Raw genomic sequence first — 19,749 nt, 5'->3', positions numbered from 1 at the left:
GAGGACAGGGGCAGGGCATCATATTTCAGTACTACAAGAAAGATGTGGGGCCCTGGCTGGTGTAGCTCAGTGGATTGAGCGCGGGCCTGCAAACCAAAGGGTCACTGGTTCAATTCTCAGTCGGGGCACATGCCTGGGTTATGGGCCAGGATCCCAGAAGGGGGCATGCAAGAGGCAACCACACATTCATGTTTCATTCCCTCTCTTTCTCCCTCCCTTCCTCTCTCTAAAAATAAATAAATAAAATCTTTTAAAAAATAAGAAAGAAAGATGTAGGAACAGTACTATGCAAGTACAAGGGCCAAATATGACTTACAAATGAAGGAGTAGCTTTGTGGTTGGGGATTAAGCACTTGGAGAACGGGGGCTGGGTCTAGAACATGCCCACCCTGTCACCATAAGACTTAGTTTAATAATGTAATTATGAGGGGCTCATGGTGGCCATGGTTCTATCCTCTGGCGATTTTCTTAATTTGTGTTTTTACCATGAGCACAAACTAAACATCTTTGTGTCCCTGTAAGGTCAAAAGTATACAAGGATAAAAGTTATATAAAATCAAAGGAACTTTCTAGAAGGCAGCACATCATAAAAGCACTACTAGTGAGTCTTGTCTTAAGTGGTCTTTCTACTAAAAAGTCCTGTGCTTTGACAATCACTATAACTTACTGGTGCTACAGAAATACACTGACATAACAATCTTCATAAACCTCCCTGCATAGTACCATGACTCTTGACAAAAATTTCCCATACATAAAATTCTTCAGCATAGCACTTAAACACCAGATGGCCAATACCCTTAGGCTCATTCCTCCATCTAATTAAAATGTCTGTCCTACAGGTGATGTATAGTATTTGTCATCACCTAGGGTAGATATATAAACTGGTGGCTACAGACACTGAGTGACTACAGACCATTAATTACCATGCTAGTGAGAATGCTTCCAGCAAAAGCTCAAACAGTGGGATTCTCCATCTCTCTCTCACATTAGCTAGAAGGGACATGACTTACAACCAACCATCCTACAGAACAAGGAGCCCATTAGCATAAATCAAGAGATATACATGGTTTAAAATGAGGACCCGCTGTAATTCCTTCGGTCTGATTCTAAGCCAAGGAAATAACATCAACAGCACTATCAATGCTAAATCATTTAAACATGAACTAAGTCGTCTCTAAGCTGGAGCAATTTAGATTTAGAACAATTTAACTCTTACTAGTTACTAACTTTGATAAGATACAATTCATTTTGACTACTCAAAACCAAACCAATTATTTGAAAAGAGAAGGATGTAATTGACTAGTACATGGAGGCCGAGGCTTCAGAGTTGGAAGGTCCTTCAAGATACTCCAGTGTAACCCCTCATTATATAAACCAGGGAACTGAGACCCTGACAAGGGGAGGCTTGCCTTAGGTCACAGCTGACAGGTGGCAAAGCCACACCTTGAACCCCCTCCCATCACTCTCACTATAGCACAGCACTTACATATTGCTAGAAGTTGTATCATGGAAGACGAAGAGAGAATTTTTTTAATTAGTACATAATACAATAGTAATTTGTAGCCAATTCCCCATATATTTACAAATAAGCCAGCTTCCTCTAAAATTGTAGGTATGTAAATATCTCAATAAATATACATCTAATTTAATGCATTTATAAATTAATAAATACATATAAATAAATCTAAGTAAGTGTATCTACATATGTTTGTGGTCAGGAATGTCCAACATGCAGCCCAGGATGGCTGTGAAAGTGGCCCAACGCAAAATCGTATATTCACTTAAAACATTATGAGGTTTTATTGTGATTACATGTCGCAATGTATTTAATGTGTGGTCCAAGACAACTCCTCTCCTTCTGGTGTGGCAGAGAGGCACAAAAAGGTTGGACACGCCCGACTGTAGATATTAAGTGTGTGTGTGTCCATCTGTCACAGATCACATGAGCTAAGACAACAGTACTGCTTCAGCTGTGGCTCTAATTCTTACGTCCCAAAAACCAAGGCTGGAGGTACAGTAGGTGTAAAAAACTCAAAACCTCCCAAGCATGGAATGAATCCAGAGGAATGGTTTATAGCAGGGAGTGGTGGGGTTTGTGGCAAACTGAAGCACCTCTAAGAACTAAATGCCTTCAGATTGAGTGTTAGAAACATCTCTGCCCAATGATTACATCTGCAGGCTGACCATGGGCCTAAGAGTTGTCAGGAGTTTTGGTTGCTTTGAACTAGATGATCCTCCTGCTTCAGTATCTGCAGTTCTTTTATTATCTGTACAAAGCTTAGGGTATGTGATAGTTCAAACACGGCACAAAGCTTAGGGTATGTGATGTGACTGCCTTCTGCCTTTGGGAGTCAAAGTTCTTTCAGTCTATCTGTTTGCAGGCATGGCAACTCAGTCTCCTCCCAAACTTTCCAAAGCTGGAAACATTCTCATGGGCCAGGAACCTTTACCTTTCAAAGGGGCAACTGTGATGTCTCTCTGGAAAAGCATTATCAGAAGCCCCTTTTCTTTTTTTGAGAAATGATTTTTCACAGTCATTTAAATAAAGAAGGCCTGTGGCTACCTACACTGGGGCCCTAAAAATCAGTTATTTTCCCTCCAGGAAAAAGTCTCTGATCTCCTCAAACCAGGTGCTTAGTAGCATCTTGGTACTTACTTCTGTTCTACAATTTCCTGGTTACTGTTTTTCCCCCAATCTAGCTCCCCCTTCATAACAACAAGGTCTATGAAGGAAGGGATCATGTCTGTCTTGTCCACTTGCCTCTCCAGGGTACAGCACAGTGCTCAGTATATAGGACAAGCTCAGTGGTGGGTGACCACTCACCTAGGGCTTGGCATTTCTGCAGAAACATGTCATGGTCTATTAGAGTAGCTACCCCAGGAGCTAAGGGGATGAATCAGCCCATCGCCCACACAATTACATCCTGAACTCCCTCTGACCAGTGTCACACACTTCCATGACAGCCCAATCCATTCATGCATTCATTCTTTCAGGAGGCGGGGTAGGGTGGACCATGGAGATCTCAGGATGCTGAGGGAATGCAGGGAGGAGAACCAAGCCCAGACGACATGTCAGGGGAAGATTTCTGGGTCAGTGATGTTTGCAATGAGACCTAGATCACAGGTAGGAACCAGCAGGTGAGCCTTGAGGAACTGAAAGATGGTCATGGTCCCTGGAGCACAGAGGGTGGGCTGGGAGAAGGCTCCACTGAAAATCAAGGGCCGGATCATGGGGAACATTCTGCACGGTTTTAAAGGGTCGTGCTTTATCTGAAGCAGCGGGGAACCACTGAAGGGTTTTCGGCAAAGGAATGACTCAGCTTGGCCCCTGAGAAAGATCTGACACAGCAATGACGAGAGCGAAAAAGAGGGGATGGGTACTGAGTTTCCACTCAGGCCCCATTGTTACCATCTTGTAATAAAACAGAGCTAAGCAGTCAACACAGAAGGAGAACCTTATCTAGTAGATTGTTTTATAAAATAGAAAAGAGACTACAGAAAATCCAAGGCACCTCTCTTAACCTAAGTACATGCTGCCCATCTCATAAAAGTGCACTGTACTGTTACTGTCATAACCAGTCACCCTTCCAAACACCTGTGAATTATCACAACTGTGCAGAGCTGCAGAAGATGAGTCACACCCTGCCCACCAACTTCATTAGCAATCTGAGGTGGAAGCATACAACCTTTTAATGCTTTTTTCTTGCTTCTGCCCCAAATTGAGCATGTTGGGCTGACAAATTACTAGTGAACAAAGTTACAATATATTAACAGCTTTAAAAACCATAGTCTTTTAAAATAAAACAAGAGCAAGCAGTTTCCCACACACAGAGTTTTCAATCCATTACTGTGTTCAAAAGGCACAAAATCTGGTCCAGTCTTTCAAGCACATTGGTGTATCACTGACTGATTTAAAAGAGGAACACTGCAATAATTGTAATAATAGGTCACTCCCCACATACTTTCATTTATTTCTTTTAGGAAGACAAATAAAATGTTTAAAGAAAGGTGTTCCCAAAGCACTTATACTTTACTGACCCAAAAATCATATTTAAAAAAATTATTATTTCAACAAATATTAAGTGCCTACTATGTACCAGACACAGCTCAACGTGCGGGAGTTAGAACAGTGGCTAAAAGAGGTGAGGGTCCTATTCTAAAGGTCAAAGGTACAATACACAGACAGATCACAGAGAGTGGTGAGTGCAATGAAGATAATAATGTGGTCAGAAAAATGCTCTCTGAGGGGAAACATTTGGGCCACAGCCTGCATGATAAGCAGCAGCCAGCCCCCATTGCAGCAAAATTCTTACAATGAAACTCAAATGATACAACATATCCAATACAATTCATGTCCATTGGAATAAACCTCCCTGGAGATGCTAAAATATGTTCTTCCCCTGAACACTGACTTCATCCATCAGTGCTAGACACGCCTCACCAGTTAACTCAGAGAAAAATAATTGTGAGAATAAATAACCACTACGAAGGGCAAAAGCGAATGAACCACTAGATAATGAATCTAGAAGAATTTTGATGCTATAAATTTATGCACCTGGATTCAGTAATCAAGTGGAAAGACAATCAAAGATCTCCCAGTGGTACCCTGGCTGCTTCACCTGACAAAACTACCAAACAGGTACCTCGCTGAGAAGCTGCGAGAAAGCAGCCCTCCAGAGCTGCAGGGAACAGAATGTCTTCAAAAGGGTTGAACCAGGAAAACAGCCTGGGATTCCGCCAAGCAGGTCCTTCCTTCCTGAGGGGGTGCCAAGGTCTTTCCATGACGCAGCCTCCAGCTCCTCCCGCCTTCCCCCATATCCCCATGCTCTGCATTAAGTATTAGATGCTGGTCCCCATTTGTAAAGCCAAGCAAATCTCGAGCAAATACATGAAAGATAGAAATAAGATTTTATCAATAATGTAGACACAGCTTTGGTTTTCAGATGTCCAAGAAATTATGCAAAATAAACAAGTTCTAGAATAAACAGGAAAAAAACTGACAGGGAGAATTTGGAAACAAGACTGTGTCCAAAAATTAGAAACTATCTTTAATTAATTTATTTTGTATGCTCCTACTTGGATAAATATTATCTGCACTGAAAAGATGATGTAGTTTTTAAGTCAACATTGGCTAAAATCTAGTTCATTTATTTAACATCTTTTTTGTAAAAGAGGGATAATAATTACTCAGTTTCCACACACACAACTTTATTGAGGTACAACTGTTATCTAACAACATGTACACACTTAAAAGTGAACTGTGTGGTGAGCTGGGACGTATGTATGTAACCGTAACGATCTCCTCAACCAAAACAACGGATCTTCTCATATGCCTCAGAAGTCTCCTCATGCCTCCTTTGCAGTCCAGCCCATCCTCTCATTCCCAGACACCTGACTGTGCTTCCTGCCGCCACAAACTAGTTTGCATTTTCTGGAGTTGCACACAAATACAGTGTGTACTGCTTTGGCATCTTTCGCTGACCATAATTATTTTGTAATCCATCAGCATTTTTGCATGTACCAATAGTTCATCATTATTTATTAATTAGCAATCCATTGTATGGATATACAATTTGTTTAAACACTCACCTGTGCACTGACATTTGAGTTGTTCCCAGTTTGGGGGCTATTACAAATGAAGCTGCTATGAACATTCATGCACCTTTCTTTGCATAAACGCTTTCATTTCTCTTGGTAAACACTTAAAGAGTAGCTGGCTCATATGGTAGCTATACGTGTAACATTTTTAAGAAACTGCCAAACCATTTTTCAACATGACTGTACCATTTTATATTGCTCATAGTGGTGTGTGAGAGTTCCAGTTGCTCCATTCCCTCACCAGCATTTGGTAGGGTCAGTCTTTTCAAGTTTAGCCTTTACAGTTGGTTTTGAACTTAATATGTATTTCCCTGACAACTAATGATTTTGAGCATCTTTTAAGTGTTATTTGTCAATGATGGTCCTAATCAAATCTTTGGGTCATTTTTAAATTGGGTATTTTTCCTGGTTATTATTGAGTTGTAGGAGTTCTTTTGCCCCTGATCTGCCACATTATCTGGCTGGGTGAGCCTTGGTCTTTCCCCAAAAAGAAATGGCCCAGGAGCTTCAGGGGACCTAGGCGCCTTGGCCTCGGAAGAGCCCAGGCTGAGGAGGCAGGGCAGCAGGGTAAGTCAGAGCAGTTCTGCATGGGGTGGGGAGGCCATGTCGCCCAGCAGCAACTGTCTGTCAGGGGTGAATGTCGTGCTGGTGCTGGCCTGTAGGAGCCCGGTGTTTGTGCTGTTCTTTATCTTTGTGAAAAGGCAAATCATGCCCTTTGCAATGAAATCCCAAAGGGGACCTCATGTCCCTGTGGGACACAATGCCACCAAGGACTTAAAAGAAGAGACTGATATTCTACTATCCAGGGTTCAGGATACCAAGTATGAACTTCAACTCCTTGAGAATAACGATGCAAAACTGCTACAGCTGGAGACCCAGGGAAATTAGAATTGCTACAACTACTCAGATAGGACGAAAGCTCTGGATGCCATCGTGCCTCTGAGATCCTATTTCATGCTGAAGGCCACATCCCTGTTCCATAGTGGGCAAGAATTTTCACCCCCACCTGCTGTATCTTTGAAACACTAGTACTCCTTTCAAGGGTGTGTGCAAGGCCCTCATGGCTACCTTGCTGAACGGCTATGAGACTGCCCGCTATGGGACGGGGCTTTGGCCGGAGAGAATGCCTGCGTTTTCAGGAGGCTCTGAGGGAGTGGGCCCCAGTGTGAGTTTCGAGGGAAACGTGTCAAAGGGAACTAGCTAGCAAATATAGTAGAGCGGGACTATTCCCACAGCGAGATGGCCTTCACAGAAAACAGGAACAAACTCCATGATGACATAAGAGTTGTCAGTCTTGGACTATGAGAACGGCCTTTCGCTCACTCTGGAAAGCACATGCTGCTCTACAAGCTAATGAGGGAACCTCCTACTTTAACGCACCTCATTTTTTCTTGGTTTTTTGGGGGGCCAGCTCAGTAAAATGTCAGAATTGGTATAAAAAGAATTAAAGTTTTTCAGCACGCACACACACACACAGAGTTCTTTTACATATCAGTATTAACTCCTCTGTCTGATTTACATGCTCTAAATATTTTCTCCTAGTCTGTGGCTTGTGTTTTCATCTTTTGAGTGGCTTTTGAAAAGCAATAATTCTTAATTTTGGTAAAGTCCAATTAATTGATTTTTAATAGATCATTTAAAATATGATTTATTCAGATCATATGAATCTCCATTCTTATTCTGTTAATATAAAGAATTACACTAATTCATTTTTTAATGTTATATCAACCTTCTGGTCCTGGTTATAAACCCAATTAGGTCATGATGTACTACCTATTTGCTATATTGTTGAATTTGATTTGCTAGGATTTAAGAATTTTTATATCTATGACCACAAGGAGCATAGTTTGGTCTATAGTGTTTTCTTTTCTTTCTTTTCTTTTTTTTTTTAGTGTTTTAATCAGGTTTTGGCATAAGGGGAATGTTGGCCTCATGGAATGAGTTGGGATGTGGTTCCTTCTATTTTCTGAAATCGTCTGAGTGGAGTTGGCAACATTTCCTCCTTAAATGTATGACAGAGCTCACCAGTAAAGCCTTCTGGTATCTTAGATTTGCATTATGGAAGATTTTTAAACTACAAATTCATTTACCTTAATAGACAAAGTTATTCAAGTTATTTGAGTGAGTTTTGGTAGTCTACCTTTTAAGGAATTTGTTCATTTCCTCTAAATTGCAGCATTTACTGGCATAAAACTTTTCATAATATTTTTTAATGTCTGTAGGATCTATAGTGATGTTCTCTCAATCCTAAAACTGGAAATTTGTATATCCTCTCTTTTTCCCCTCGATCATTCTGGCTTGATGCTTGATTTTATTAATTTTTTTCAAAGACTCAGCTTTTTGTTTCATTAATTTTTCTCTGTTGTTTCTGTTTTCTACCTCACTAACTTCTGCTATCTTTACAACTCCCTGCTTTCTGCCTACTTTGGGTTCAACTGACTCTTCTTTTCTAGTTTCAGGTAGAAACTTAGGTCTTTTGGGAGCTTTCTAATTAAAGTGTTTAATGCTGTGAATTTACATTTAAGAACTTCTTTACCTATATCTCCATGTCCTTGGGTTTTATTTAGTTTAAATGAAATATGTACAGTCAGTCAAGAAAGAAATATGTGATTATCCAATCCATGTCAGCCACTGTGTTTGGTATTAGGAATATACTGCATAAAAAAGGTATACTCCATTTCTCATCAAGCTTAGAAGGTAATATCAACAAAACTGGTACTAAAATCAATGTAAATTATTATCTTCTTGATACCCAAAAAGTACATTAAATCAGAAAGCATAACTGTTGTTTTACACTAATGATAAAGCTATCTTCTATTTGTCCATTCACATGATCTAGCAAAAACTAAATTGCTAGGTTTTTTAAAGCAGCAACTTATAATTCCAATTGCAACATAACTTTATTGTGGAGTAAATTTCATTATTCCATTTGTAACTATCTAAATAAACTACACATGTCAATTTAATACAGTCAAGATAGCCCTGGCTGGTATGGCTCAGTGGTTGAGTGCCAACATGCAAATCAAAAGGTCATGGGTTCAATTCCCAGTCAGGGCCCATGCCTGGGTTGCGGGCCAGGTCCCCAGTGGAGGAACGTAAGAGACAACCACACTTTGATGTTTCTCTTTCTCCCTCCCTTCCCCTCTCTAAAAAAATAAATAAATAAAATCTTTTAAAAAATAATATAGCCAAGATAAATAAGTATTTTTGTAATTCTAGACTTCAAACTCACCTTTAGAACTATAAAGAACCATAATTTTAAAAGAGTATTCATTAAAATATTTTCCTATGATTATTTTTCTTAAAAGTTATGAGAAGAAAGGAAACACTCTAACCATTCTATCCTATCATCAAGGTTGGTTCAAAATACCCAAAACTTAAAAAATCTCTGCCCCCCCCACTTCAATTAAATGTAAATGCATGACAAACACTGGTTTTAAGGTCATTTAAATGCTGCTCTAGCCCACCAAACACTCGTGTTTTCCAAAACACCACCAGTGGGTTATATTAAATATCTACATATAATTAATTACACTTGTAAATAATTAATTATATAGAAATTTAATTTAAATCTTTGTTAATCGGGTGGAACAATAAGCAGCCCTGCACGCCCACACTTTTGTCAGGTAACCTCAATCTTCCTATACTCATGCTGCTTCTTGTTCTTGTCTCTGGGTCTTCATTTAGGCCACAGGTTCTCAACCTCAGCTGCACATCCGAATCGCCTGGGATGCCCAAAAGTATTGATGCTGGGGTCCCACAGGCAGAGATTCCTATTTCGTCTTTGAAAGCAGGGAGTTTTAAAAGCTCTCCAGGTGATTCAAATGAGCAGACTACGAGTAAAAAGGACCAGTCCCACCTCTCTCTGGGAAGACGTGCCTCTAATGGCCATTGGCCAGTCTGCGCCACCATCCTGCTTAACCTTCCCCAACCTCTCTCCTAGTCAGTCACCCAGTAATTCCATCCACATTCCCAGGCTTATCTCTGTTTCCTACCCAGAAATTCACAGGAGAAACACAGGATAAAATATCAGTCTCTAACTGTATTTTAGTCATTTCTCTCCCATGCACTTTTAAATTCCATAAAGCAAGGGTGGCTGAAGAAAAAGTAATGCAATATAATTTGATGATATGATTAAACAATCATTATGGGTTTTTTCACTTCTATTAAAAAAAAAGAGAGAGAGCACCATAAGCCATTTGTAATTTTAGAGAACCTACCATAAAATTATCAATTCCTCAACGTGTAAAATAAATATCTAAATGTCTTCATTATTATCCACCTGATTCTACCACTTGTTAATTTTAAACAGGTTTTTAATACTGATTCACATCATGGATTCAATACTAACACCTTCCATAACTTAAATCATTAAATTCCTGAGAGTCTTCAAACAGCTTACTCCATTTTGCAAATGAGACCACTTAATAATAATTACCATCTCATCATGTAAAAGTGGGAAGGATAACAACACCACAAAGACAGCATGAGGATTAAGAAGCAAAGTCGTTTCAGCAACGTGGAGAGTGCTTTAGAAATTTTAATTTATTTACAGCACAAGCGTTGCCTCATGGGAACTATGTTGAAAAGCACAGGCCAAGTGGGAGCTGCGGGTAGCTGCTGGTCCGTGCACAGAAACACCAGCCGGTGTGGTGGGGATCCTCAACCCACCCGGGAGCTCTCGCAGCTCTCTCACCAACAGCAGCAGAAACGCACACTGCAGGACTCACACCTCTCAGACCCAGGCGTTACTTGCAAACACCTGTAAATCTCACCTCCTTGGGAAACGGCTCAACAACAAAACTTTGTCAACGTGCAGACCCAGGTACTCCTATCCCTGCCCGTGCAGTTATGTATCTCTGGGATGTAATGGAGCTGCATGCCGAAACACGTGTGCACGTCTGAGCCCGCTGCACCAACATGTATCCATAAACACTATGAATAATACTCGCGAGAATGTATAGCTTTCTCCTAAGAAACTTTTCAAGTACTTTACCCAAATTAGGTCCTTTTCATATCACATGGTCCTTTCTATTCCTGCGTGTTAACCGCGTGCGGGGAGTTGGGGCACCTCAACAAAATTCCGGACAGATAGGGGGTGACTGCCCCCACCCAGACTTCCCGTTAGCCCAAGGTGTCATCCCGAAAGGGGACCACATCCAGGCTGGCTTCCTGGAAACACACCTGCGCCCTCACACACCCACCGCGCCTGCGTCACCAGTGCCACGGCCACCTGGGCAAGGACCAAACTCTGGAGGGAATTCCCTCCGCTGCGGAGCTAGGAAAGACGATGGGAAAGCGGCACCCGGGGAGTTTTGACAAATGGAGGAGATAGGTGGGGGTCAAGTGGACACAGCCGACGATCATAAGCTACTCACCCATCCCTCAAAGGTGTCCGAGGCGCCGGCGGTGCGCAGCAGCTCATGGAATTGCAAGGTGCAGTTGGCCACGAAGTGGTCGTAGCCCAGGGGCGTCTCGTGGAAGACGGCCAGCTCTAGGTGGCCGCCGTCGGTGACGTTGGCGCAGAACTCTTCGTTGTACGTGGGTTTGTTGGTCTTCTGCTTGGTGCTGGTCTGACCCACGCGCACCTGGTCCACACTCACTGTCAGGTAGGGATCCAGCAGTTGGTAGCCCTTCTTGAAGAGCGAGTGGCGCAGGGACCAGCGGGTGGGCTGCAGCCCCACTGCCTCGCCGATGCGGACCCTCAAGTAGCCATTGAACTTCATGGTGTCGGACGACATGCCGGCGCCGCTGTCCCGGCCCCGGGGGGCCGCCCTGGCTGGTGCAGGGAGAGCCTGGAGCCCCTGCTCAGGCCAGCCCTCGCGGCAGCCGTAGGAGTGGGGGCAGCTCCTGGGAAAAGCAGCACCCAAGTCCCCCTCGCCGGGCCATTCTGCCTCCTCTGCGGGACCTTCTCCTCCCCTCCTTCCCTGCCTCCCTCCCTCGCGAGGTGGAAAGGAGGGGAGCCCGGCGCTGAGCTCGCAGCGGGCCGGGGGAGCCGGACCCTCCCTCTCGAGCGCGCGGCGCTTCCCGGGGTCTCGCACAGGACCCACGCCTTCTCCAGAGCCGGGAGGCTCCTCTCCCCGGAGAGCCAGAGCGACCCGTCCGGTTAGCTCCAGCCCCAAGAGTCTCTTGCCTCCGCCTTCTCCTGCTTCTCCTCCTGCCCCCGCCTCCGCGAACTCACGCTCTCCCCCACTCGGCGAGCTTCAAACCAGGAAGCAGCGGCCGCCGCATCCCCGGCAGGAGCTCGCGGCGCCAGTCACCAAGTCCTTCGAAATCCTGCGCGGGCTCCCGCGCCTTTCGAGCCCCGGGGGCGTGGCGCGCGGCCCCGCCAGCCCCGCGAGCCCCGCGAGCCCCGCGGGAGGTCTGTGGCCGGGCACACACAGCCTCGCCGGGAGCCCCGCGCCGGCCCCCTCGCTCGCCCCGCTCTGCGCGCGCTTCCTGCGGTGCGGGTCGGATGGTGCCCTGCCGGCTGGAAGCTGGCCCAGGTGAAGGCCAAAAAGGGAAGAGCCCGGGGCCTAGCGCGAGCAAACACCTGAGGCAAAGGAGAAGGACGCGGGGCCGGCTGGAAGAGGAATAGGGGAACCCGAGCGGCGAGGTCGTCCGTGCCCTCCCTCCCACCCAGAAAGGTGGGCTGGCGACTCTGCCAGGCCACGTGAGAGGCCCTGGCTGGAGGTGGGCTCCCGGCGGGGAGTTTCCTTTTCCTAATCTTTACGGGGATGGCTCATCCTGGGTTCAACTCAGGCCCATCCTGTTTGTGCTCCTTTCCTGCAGAGAGTAATTACACGTTGTGTGTGTGTGTGTGTGTGTGTGTGTGTGTGTGTTAATAGGGCAGTAGTAATGATGGAAATCCTGTCCGCCTCCTTCCTCCGAGAGGTGTGTCTTGTTGCACAAAGATCAGGAAAGGTTGGTTCTGAAGACAGACATGGCCAAGACGTAATACGTCTCTTCCTTTACGAGGCGGTTTCTGTCCACCCGCCCTGCACTAAGGCAGGAGACATTCACACACACTCTATCCCTGATACAGGTGCGCCAAGGAAATCACCTCTTCAAAGAACACCTGGATTATTGGCTGTGTTTGTGAGCCAGAGTGTTCCTTCTCTCTCGAGGCCCCACAGTTTTTGTGTACTCTGCTCTATTGCAAACCTTGCAAATCTTCCTCTCTGAGGGCCAGCCACAACCAATCTGTCTTACCTAAAGCCTCGGCCATTCCTAAGGTGCTTCATTACATTCTGTCTAGCTAATCAAATTCCCTTGGGAATAGACTGGCCTTTCTAGCTCCCCTTCCTCCAGTGCCCTCTTGGGGCTCTCAAACCGAGTCGATTCTCACAATTTCAATGCAGTGAATGGGGAGGCACACTATAGAATGAAAACAAGTTAAGAACAATGGGCCAGTGGGGGAGGGCCTGTCTTAAAATACCAAAACTTCCTTAAGATAACAGGGCAGGGATGCAGCACACCACCCTAATGACACCTTAGCTTTAGGCAGGGCTTGTAAAGCAAGCTCCCAAACATCCAGGGGACTTGGCTCTTTTGCTCCAGGGGAAGAGGTCAAGGAGAGAACTTGGGTCAACTCTGTCACCCTCACCTCCAAAGAGCAGGATTCTAGCTTTAAGAACCACTGAAGGATTTGGTGCTGTTGGGCTTTGGCACTGAAAGAAGACATCCCCCAGACGGTGGGTTGGGAGGTGAGAGACACAGATCTATCAGCACCAGGCACAAGTGGGCAGGCAGTGGTGACACAGCACTGAGCAGGACAGCCGTGGCGCCTGCCCTCCTGGGGCTTGTAGTCCCACGGGAAGGAGAAACAACAAACACATCACACATGTGGAGGGGCAGGGAAAGAAAAGCCTACCGTGTGATGGGACAAAGGATCCTGGAGAGGGTGGGCAGGGAAGGGCCCCTGAAGAAGCACATAGAAGGTTCAACTTATTCAGGGTTCCTGAGGAAAGAAAGGGACAGTTTGACCTGTTGGGGGAACAGGGAGGACCTCGTGGCTGGAGCCAAGAAATGTAACAGGAGAGTGGTTGAAATGAACCTGAAAACGGGGGTCAGGGTCCAAGGCTGACCAGACTGGTACATCATGAAAAAGTCTTTGGACATTATCTATGGGCAACTGAAAGCCTCTGAAGGCTGTGAGGCAGGACCAGGACAGGATGAGATTTATGTTTTAAAATCTCTGTCTAGGGCTGTGAGGAAAATGGATTGGAAAGAACTAGCATGGGTGTGGGGAGACCAGTGAAGGGGCTCCAGAGGAGAGAAGATAGTGACTGGAACTTAGGTGGTGGGGATGGAGATGAAGATAAGGATATGATGCAAGAAGTGTTTGGAAGGTAGAATTGACGGGTCCTGGTGATGGATTGCATGGAGGGAATGAGGAAGAGAAAAGCATCAAGGAAGACTTGCAGGAATCCAGCCTGAGCAACAGTGTGGATTAGGGAGCCATTTGAGATTAGGAAACACTAGAGGATGAGCAGATTTGTGGAGGGAGATGAAGAGTTCACTTCCAAACATGTCAAGTTTGATATATCTTTAATACATTTAAGTGGAAATCTAAAGTGGGCAATTGGCTATGTGGTTATGAAGCTCAGAGGTGCATTCTGAGCTAAAGACATAAACTGAGGAGCCATCAGTATATAGATAGCAATGGAAGCTAGAACAGCGGATGTGATCTGTTACAGGAAAAGATAGGAAGAGAGTATAGCATGCAAAAAGAAAGGGCCTAGGGAAGACCTCTGCAGAAACTCTAGCGTCTATTGATGGAGGGGAGACAGGCAAGGGAGTTGAGAATGAGCAGCCAGGGAGGTGAGAGAAAAACTAGGAGGATGTGGTGTCCAGTTTGGGGGCCAGAGCCTATTTGAAGTAGGTTAAGATTGAAAATAAGTGGGGAGAGTAGACAATCTCTAAGCTGTTTGGCTAGAATGGGGAGGAAGGTGGAATCACTGGATATAGGGCTCTTTTTAGTATGGGTTAGCAATACAAGAGAGGAGAGAGATCGTACAGTTCTGAGACTGGAGGAGGGAATGCCAGCTAAGGCACAGGTGAAGAAATAAGCCTTAGTTTAAAAGTAACAGCTATGTGTGTGGTTCTCAGCACACTGTCCAAAGCTACCTACATACAACCAGGGGCAGTGGTCACCAGCAGCCACAGCTTGCAGATTTCCAGCTTCATGGCCCCAGGAGAATGAAGATTTGCTCTACCAGCATCCTTAATCTGGGGAAAGATTCTGATTGTCTCCCAGCTATGTCATTGGTCATTAGGTGGCTCCTGGGGGACACTGGGCAGTTAGTAGACAGCACACAGTTCAAGGTTCCCATAGGAACAATCTGCCAATAGAAACCTCACCTGTGTTAACAGCTTTTATTCAGAGCTGGTCCTGACTTTTAAGGAAGGCAGCAGAGCAAGATGTTTCCTCTCTATGTACATCCCAGCTGGTATATAGTGCATACTTGCGTACTTGCATTGCCTGTTTGAAAATCTGTAGTATAGGTCCTTTTGTAGGCTAGAGGGTTTTTTTTCCTTACCACTATTGCTTTTTCTTGTTTTAGTGGCACCATAACTTTGGACTTCTCCAAATACAATTCTAATACAGATTCTAAATGCTTTTCTGATCAATTGCTTGATTGATTGAATCACTGCTCTTTTCCTTGTTTCTTTTTTTAAAATTTTTTATTGATTGATTTTAGAGAAAGAAAGAGAGAGAAACACTGATTTTTTTGTTCCATTTATTTAGGTATTCATTGGTTGATTCTTGTATGTTCCCTGACCAGGGATCAAACCCACAGCCTTGGCTTATTGGGACAATGCTTTAACCAGCTGAACTACCCAGCCAGGACAACTTTTCTCATTTCTTAAGGAACATTTTATACAACCTCCATTCCAGTTTAAAATAGAACTAGAGAATTTAGAGACTAATATGGCCAGGTCAAAACATTACCCCATGTTACTATGAAATGGCACAACCTTTGGAGGGCATTTGACAGCATACATCAAAAGTTTCAAAGTGAGAAATCAGTTCTTTGCCTGGAAAGGTCCAGCAATAGTGGAATGACTAAGTAAGTTATAGAATAGCAACTCAATGAAATATTACATAGTTGTTAAAATGACATATGGAAAACAACACAGAAGGAAACAATAGTCAATAACATTACAGAAATCTAAAGGAAGGTACATAAATGTGCTATGCAGTGCATAGAATATGTATACCAAGGGATAAAGGTTGGAATGCAACACAGATGAATGGAAACAGTTCTTAGAGTACTGGACTTACAGATAATAAACATACTCATCTAAAAGAGTTCTGAAGAGAAAATAATTTATATAATGCATTTGACACATTGCCCGGCACATGCTATGTTTCAGCTGTTACCTGGCTGTCATATTATCATTTATTGAGCATCCACCAGCACCGTAACAAGGCACTTGACTAACATTACTTCATTTGATCCCCATGAGAACCATTGAGGTAAGTGTTATTATTTCTATTTTACAAGTGAGGATACCAAGGGTCAGAAATGTTAAGTGAATTGGATCACATAATTAATACATGGTACATGGTATTGCTGAGATTTGACCCATTTTTTAAATGCATGCCTAATCCCACCCAGAATGGTTCTAATGCATAGTGGGCTAGCCCCCTGCTGCTGTGCACTGAGATCAAGGAGGCAGATCAAGATTCTCAGCCAGCAGGAGAGAATGGGATGCAGGGCAGGAGGTATAACTGTTCCTTATCTATTTCTGAATATGCAAAGGTACATATAATGGTATATGTATAAAGGTATGAGTAATGTGGCAAAAGTAAGCCACCATGTTCTATTTATAGATGTTCCAAAAAGAACAGAAAAAGGTAAGATATTTCACAAATACACTAGCATTTCTCAGAATGGAAGGAAGACACTAGTCTCATATTGAAAAAGACAATTAGGCAGAATGAGTAAAAGACTCGTGCCTACACCTATCATTATGATGTTTCTGAACACTCAGATAAGGGGAAGATCTTCAAGAACTTGGAGGAAGAAACAGTAGCAAAGTCTGGGGTGGGGGTGTGGAAGTGATATGAGATAAGATCAGAGAAGTAAGGTCTTCAGTGAGCTGAAGGCTCCTGATGCACCAACCAGCATGTCAATGAATGAACAGCTCATAATCAGAAGGAATGAGGGGAGGAAGTCTGAAGGGGAGAAGTCCCATCACAGTGGACAGAGTGGACAGGCAGAATTTGTCAGACTTCCTGAAAGCAAGGGCCTTAAATGACAATTTGTCTCCAAAGCCCACTCAATTGAGACAGATCCCAGGGACTGAGATGAGGACAGAGGAGGCAGAGTAAAAGCAATACCCCATAAAAAGCAGTGGAGTGGGTAACAGTTCGTACTGACAACTGCCCAGACATAGCCTGGTGATCAGGAGCAACGACTCCATAAAACATTTCTGCCATTGTTTGCTAACAGGAAAATCGAGTGACACTAAACATTTTATGTGTATAAAGAGAACAAACACCAGTCTTGACCGTGACTGTTTTATTTTTTGACGTAACTCATCTACTTCAATCGACCCGTGTGAGAATACTTTCCTTTGAGTCTTTTACATTGTGTGAGTCCCTTTCCTAGTGATGTGGGCACCTGGGAACCTCACAGACATTCTCTGAAGAAACAGATTCATAAATGCCCTCAGCCTGAACCACAGCTTTGTGGATTAAAAAAAAAGGCATGCCTCACAGTAAAAGATGACATAAATAGTTTAGGAAGGCCCAAACTCATTGCCTTTACTCATCCCAAACATTTCTTTGCACCCACTTCTGCGGTAACATCAGCTTACAGTAGGACATCACCAAATGAGGCAAAAGTATCTTCTCAAACTCAAATAGTTTATAAACTTTTAATTCTGAAGGCAGAACATACTATAGCTCCCCATTTTTAATATTTCTCTTGGCATTTAAAAAAAGTGATGTAGTGATAGAAACAAGTCAATAGGGTTTAAAATAGTAACAATTTTCTCTAACCCTATTATTAATATAGCTAATGATCAGGTTGTCCCATTAACTTCTCTCATTTGTTTCTAGTTCATTAATAAGCAGAATGGTTATTAACTATGAGTAGCAACCAAGTTATTAGATTTTATGGCTTATGTAAGAAACCTGTAAGAGGAGAATGATTATTTGCTCTAATAGCATCTTTTTCTCACCCTTCACTGGGTTTTCTCCACTTCTTGTGGACGGCACTCTCTGGTTCACTCAGTGACCATCCAATCAGTCATTCCATTCTGGCCACTGAGCATCACATACACAGTAAATTCTTCTAGCATTGTCTTTAGGTCATTTGTAAAACCCTCTACACATTCTTCCATCTTTTGACTTGAATAATTTGATAAGCAATAAAACTTAATACATAAAGTGGTTTTCATCAGTTCAAATGATCTTAATATTAAGAGCATTCAGGCCTTCTAGGCTACGATGTTTCACAGGTGTACACAGGGAGGGGGTGGGGCAGGGAAGCTCCAGTTTAAAAATAATATTTTACCAGCATGTAGCTATTAACTGTTGACTATAGTAGTCATTATAGATTTTTCCAATATATTATAGTGAAAATGCAGGCTCTCAATCTGTAACTCAGGAGGGCCCTATTTGTATAAAATTGCATGTGTGTAAATTTGCAAGTGTATATGCCTAAACGTGAACAGTGGTTATCACAGGCCATAGATTACAGTGCAGAGTCCAGCTGGTGTAGAGGTGAAAATGGGACTCTGGAGCCAGACTGCCTCCATGCAGATCCTATCTCTGCCTCCACCCAAACCCTATCTCCCAAGCTATGTGACAGTTAGTCTCTACCTTCCCCTTACTGTGCCTCACTTTTCTCATCTGTAAAGTGGGTTACTATGGGTCTTGTAGAAGTTATTTGTGAAGCACTTGGTACAGTGCCTTGCCTGTTGTAAGCAACTTTACAAATGTTTATTGTTATGAGTGGCTTTTTCTTCTTTCCATTCATGGCTAATTTGTGATTTTTTTTCCTATCATGAAATTTTTAGCAGTATAATAATTTTTTTTTAGCTAACTGCATACCAAATCACAGATAAGTTTGACTTTAACCCTTTTAAATTGTAATCATTTCCTGTCATCTTTCTGGTGAAACTTGAACGTTTTCTGATTCTTAGAAATGAAAAAGCAGTTTAGTCCCTGTTGCCAAGAGCCTATGGTTCATAGTAAGAAAGCATAAAAAAGTTTTTTGTCCTTGAAATCCAAGAAATTAAATGTAAAATTTTCATATCAACCCCAGTCATCTTTCCCATGCAAGGGGAAAAATTTAACTTTCTACAAAACTGATCAAGACATAGTCCTGCCTTAAAGTCCCCCAAATGTCTTCCCCTTTTCCCTTTTCAGAACTCTTAATTGAGACATTTGTTTTGAACACAGAAAGTTAGCAAATATTTGTCCTAAATGCTAGAAGAGCAAAGGAGGTAAATCAAGGTACTGCTTGTTTTCCGTACTAATTTAATGAAGTCCCACTATGTAGTCAACACAGTTTGGGCTCTAGAAGCCAACAAGTGATAAAAGGGCAATTTAGACTGTCCCACCATGACCTTTGGAATAGAGTGGGAAGTCAGAAGGCCCAGAAATTGGTATTTTCTTTCCTGGCTGGTGTAGCTCAGTGGATTGAGTGTGGGCTGCAAACCAAAGGGTTGCCAGTTCGATTCCCAGTCAGGCCACATGCCTGGGTTGCGTGCCAGATCCCCAGTATGGGGTGCTCAAGAGGCAACCACACATTGATATTTCCCTCTTTCCTTCTCCTCCCTTCTCTCTAAAAATAAATAAAATCTTTAAAAAATAATAAATAGAAATAAAATAAATAAAATAAATAAGTTGGTATTTTTGACATAATTTAACAAACCCAGGTAATTGTTATGCACTCAGGCTTAAGAAGCCTGGGCATAAGAGACAATAGTGTGGTGGACAGTTAGATAGGCATGAGCAGAGTGGAATGATGGGCCAGACGCAGAGCTCCAGGTGTCTAGCAATGAGCAAAACTACAAACCCTTGCATGACTACTCCCTTAAGCATTAATCTCTGGAGATGACATCTAGGCCTCAGCTGTGTTTCAGCTCCAGGCCCAGAAAAGCAGCAAAACCAGGTGGAGCAAATGGCTGACATCAGGACCAGCTGCAATG

At 43.3% G+C, this 19,749-nt stretch overlaps 1 protein-coding gene and 1 pseudogene across 1 annotated transcript in view; one reads left to right on the top strand and one right to left on the bottom strand.

Moving 5' to 3' along the window:
* PRKCH (protein kinase C eta) overlaps positions 1–12,166 on the bottom strand; it is a 205,244-nt gene extending 193,078 nt beyond the window's left edge. The window contains exon 1 of the mRNA XM_045823062.1: positions 10,977–12,166. Coding sequence (XP_045679018.1) covers positions 10,977–11,339 — 363 coding nt within the window. The 5' untranslated portion in view covers positions 11,340–12,166. The remainder of the gene's footprint in view (positions 1–10,976) is intronic.
* On the top strand, positions 6,202–6,767 carry LOC123808418 (annotated as a pseudogene).
* Positions 12,167–19,749: the final 7,583 nt, after the last annotated feature.

Source organism: Phyllostomus hastatus, unplaced genomic scaffold (assembly GCF_019186645.2).
Source record: "Phyllostomus hastatus isolate PE091 unplaced genomic scaffold, TTU_PhHast_1.1 phas_scaffold_501, whole genome shotgun sequence".
In the NCBI taxonomy this organism is placed as follows: domain Eukaryota; kingdom Metazoa; phylum Chordata; class Mammalia; order Chiroptera; family Phyllostomidae; genus Phyllostomus; species Phyllostomus hastatus.
The sequence above is the reverse complement of the archived record's forward strand: the minus strand, read 5'-3'. Positions and strand labels throughout refer to the sequence as shown.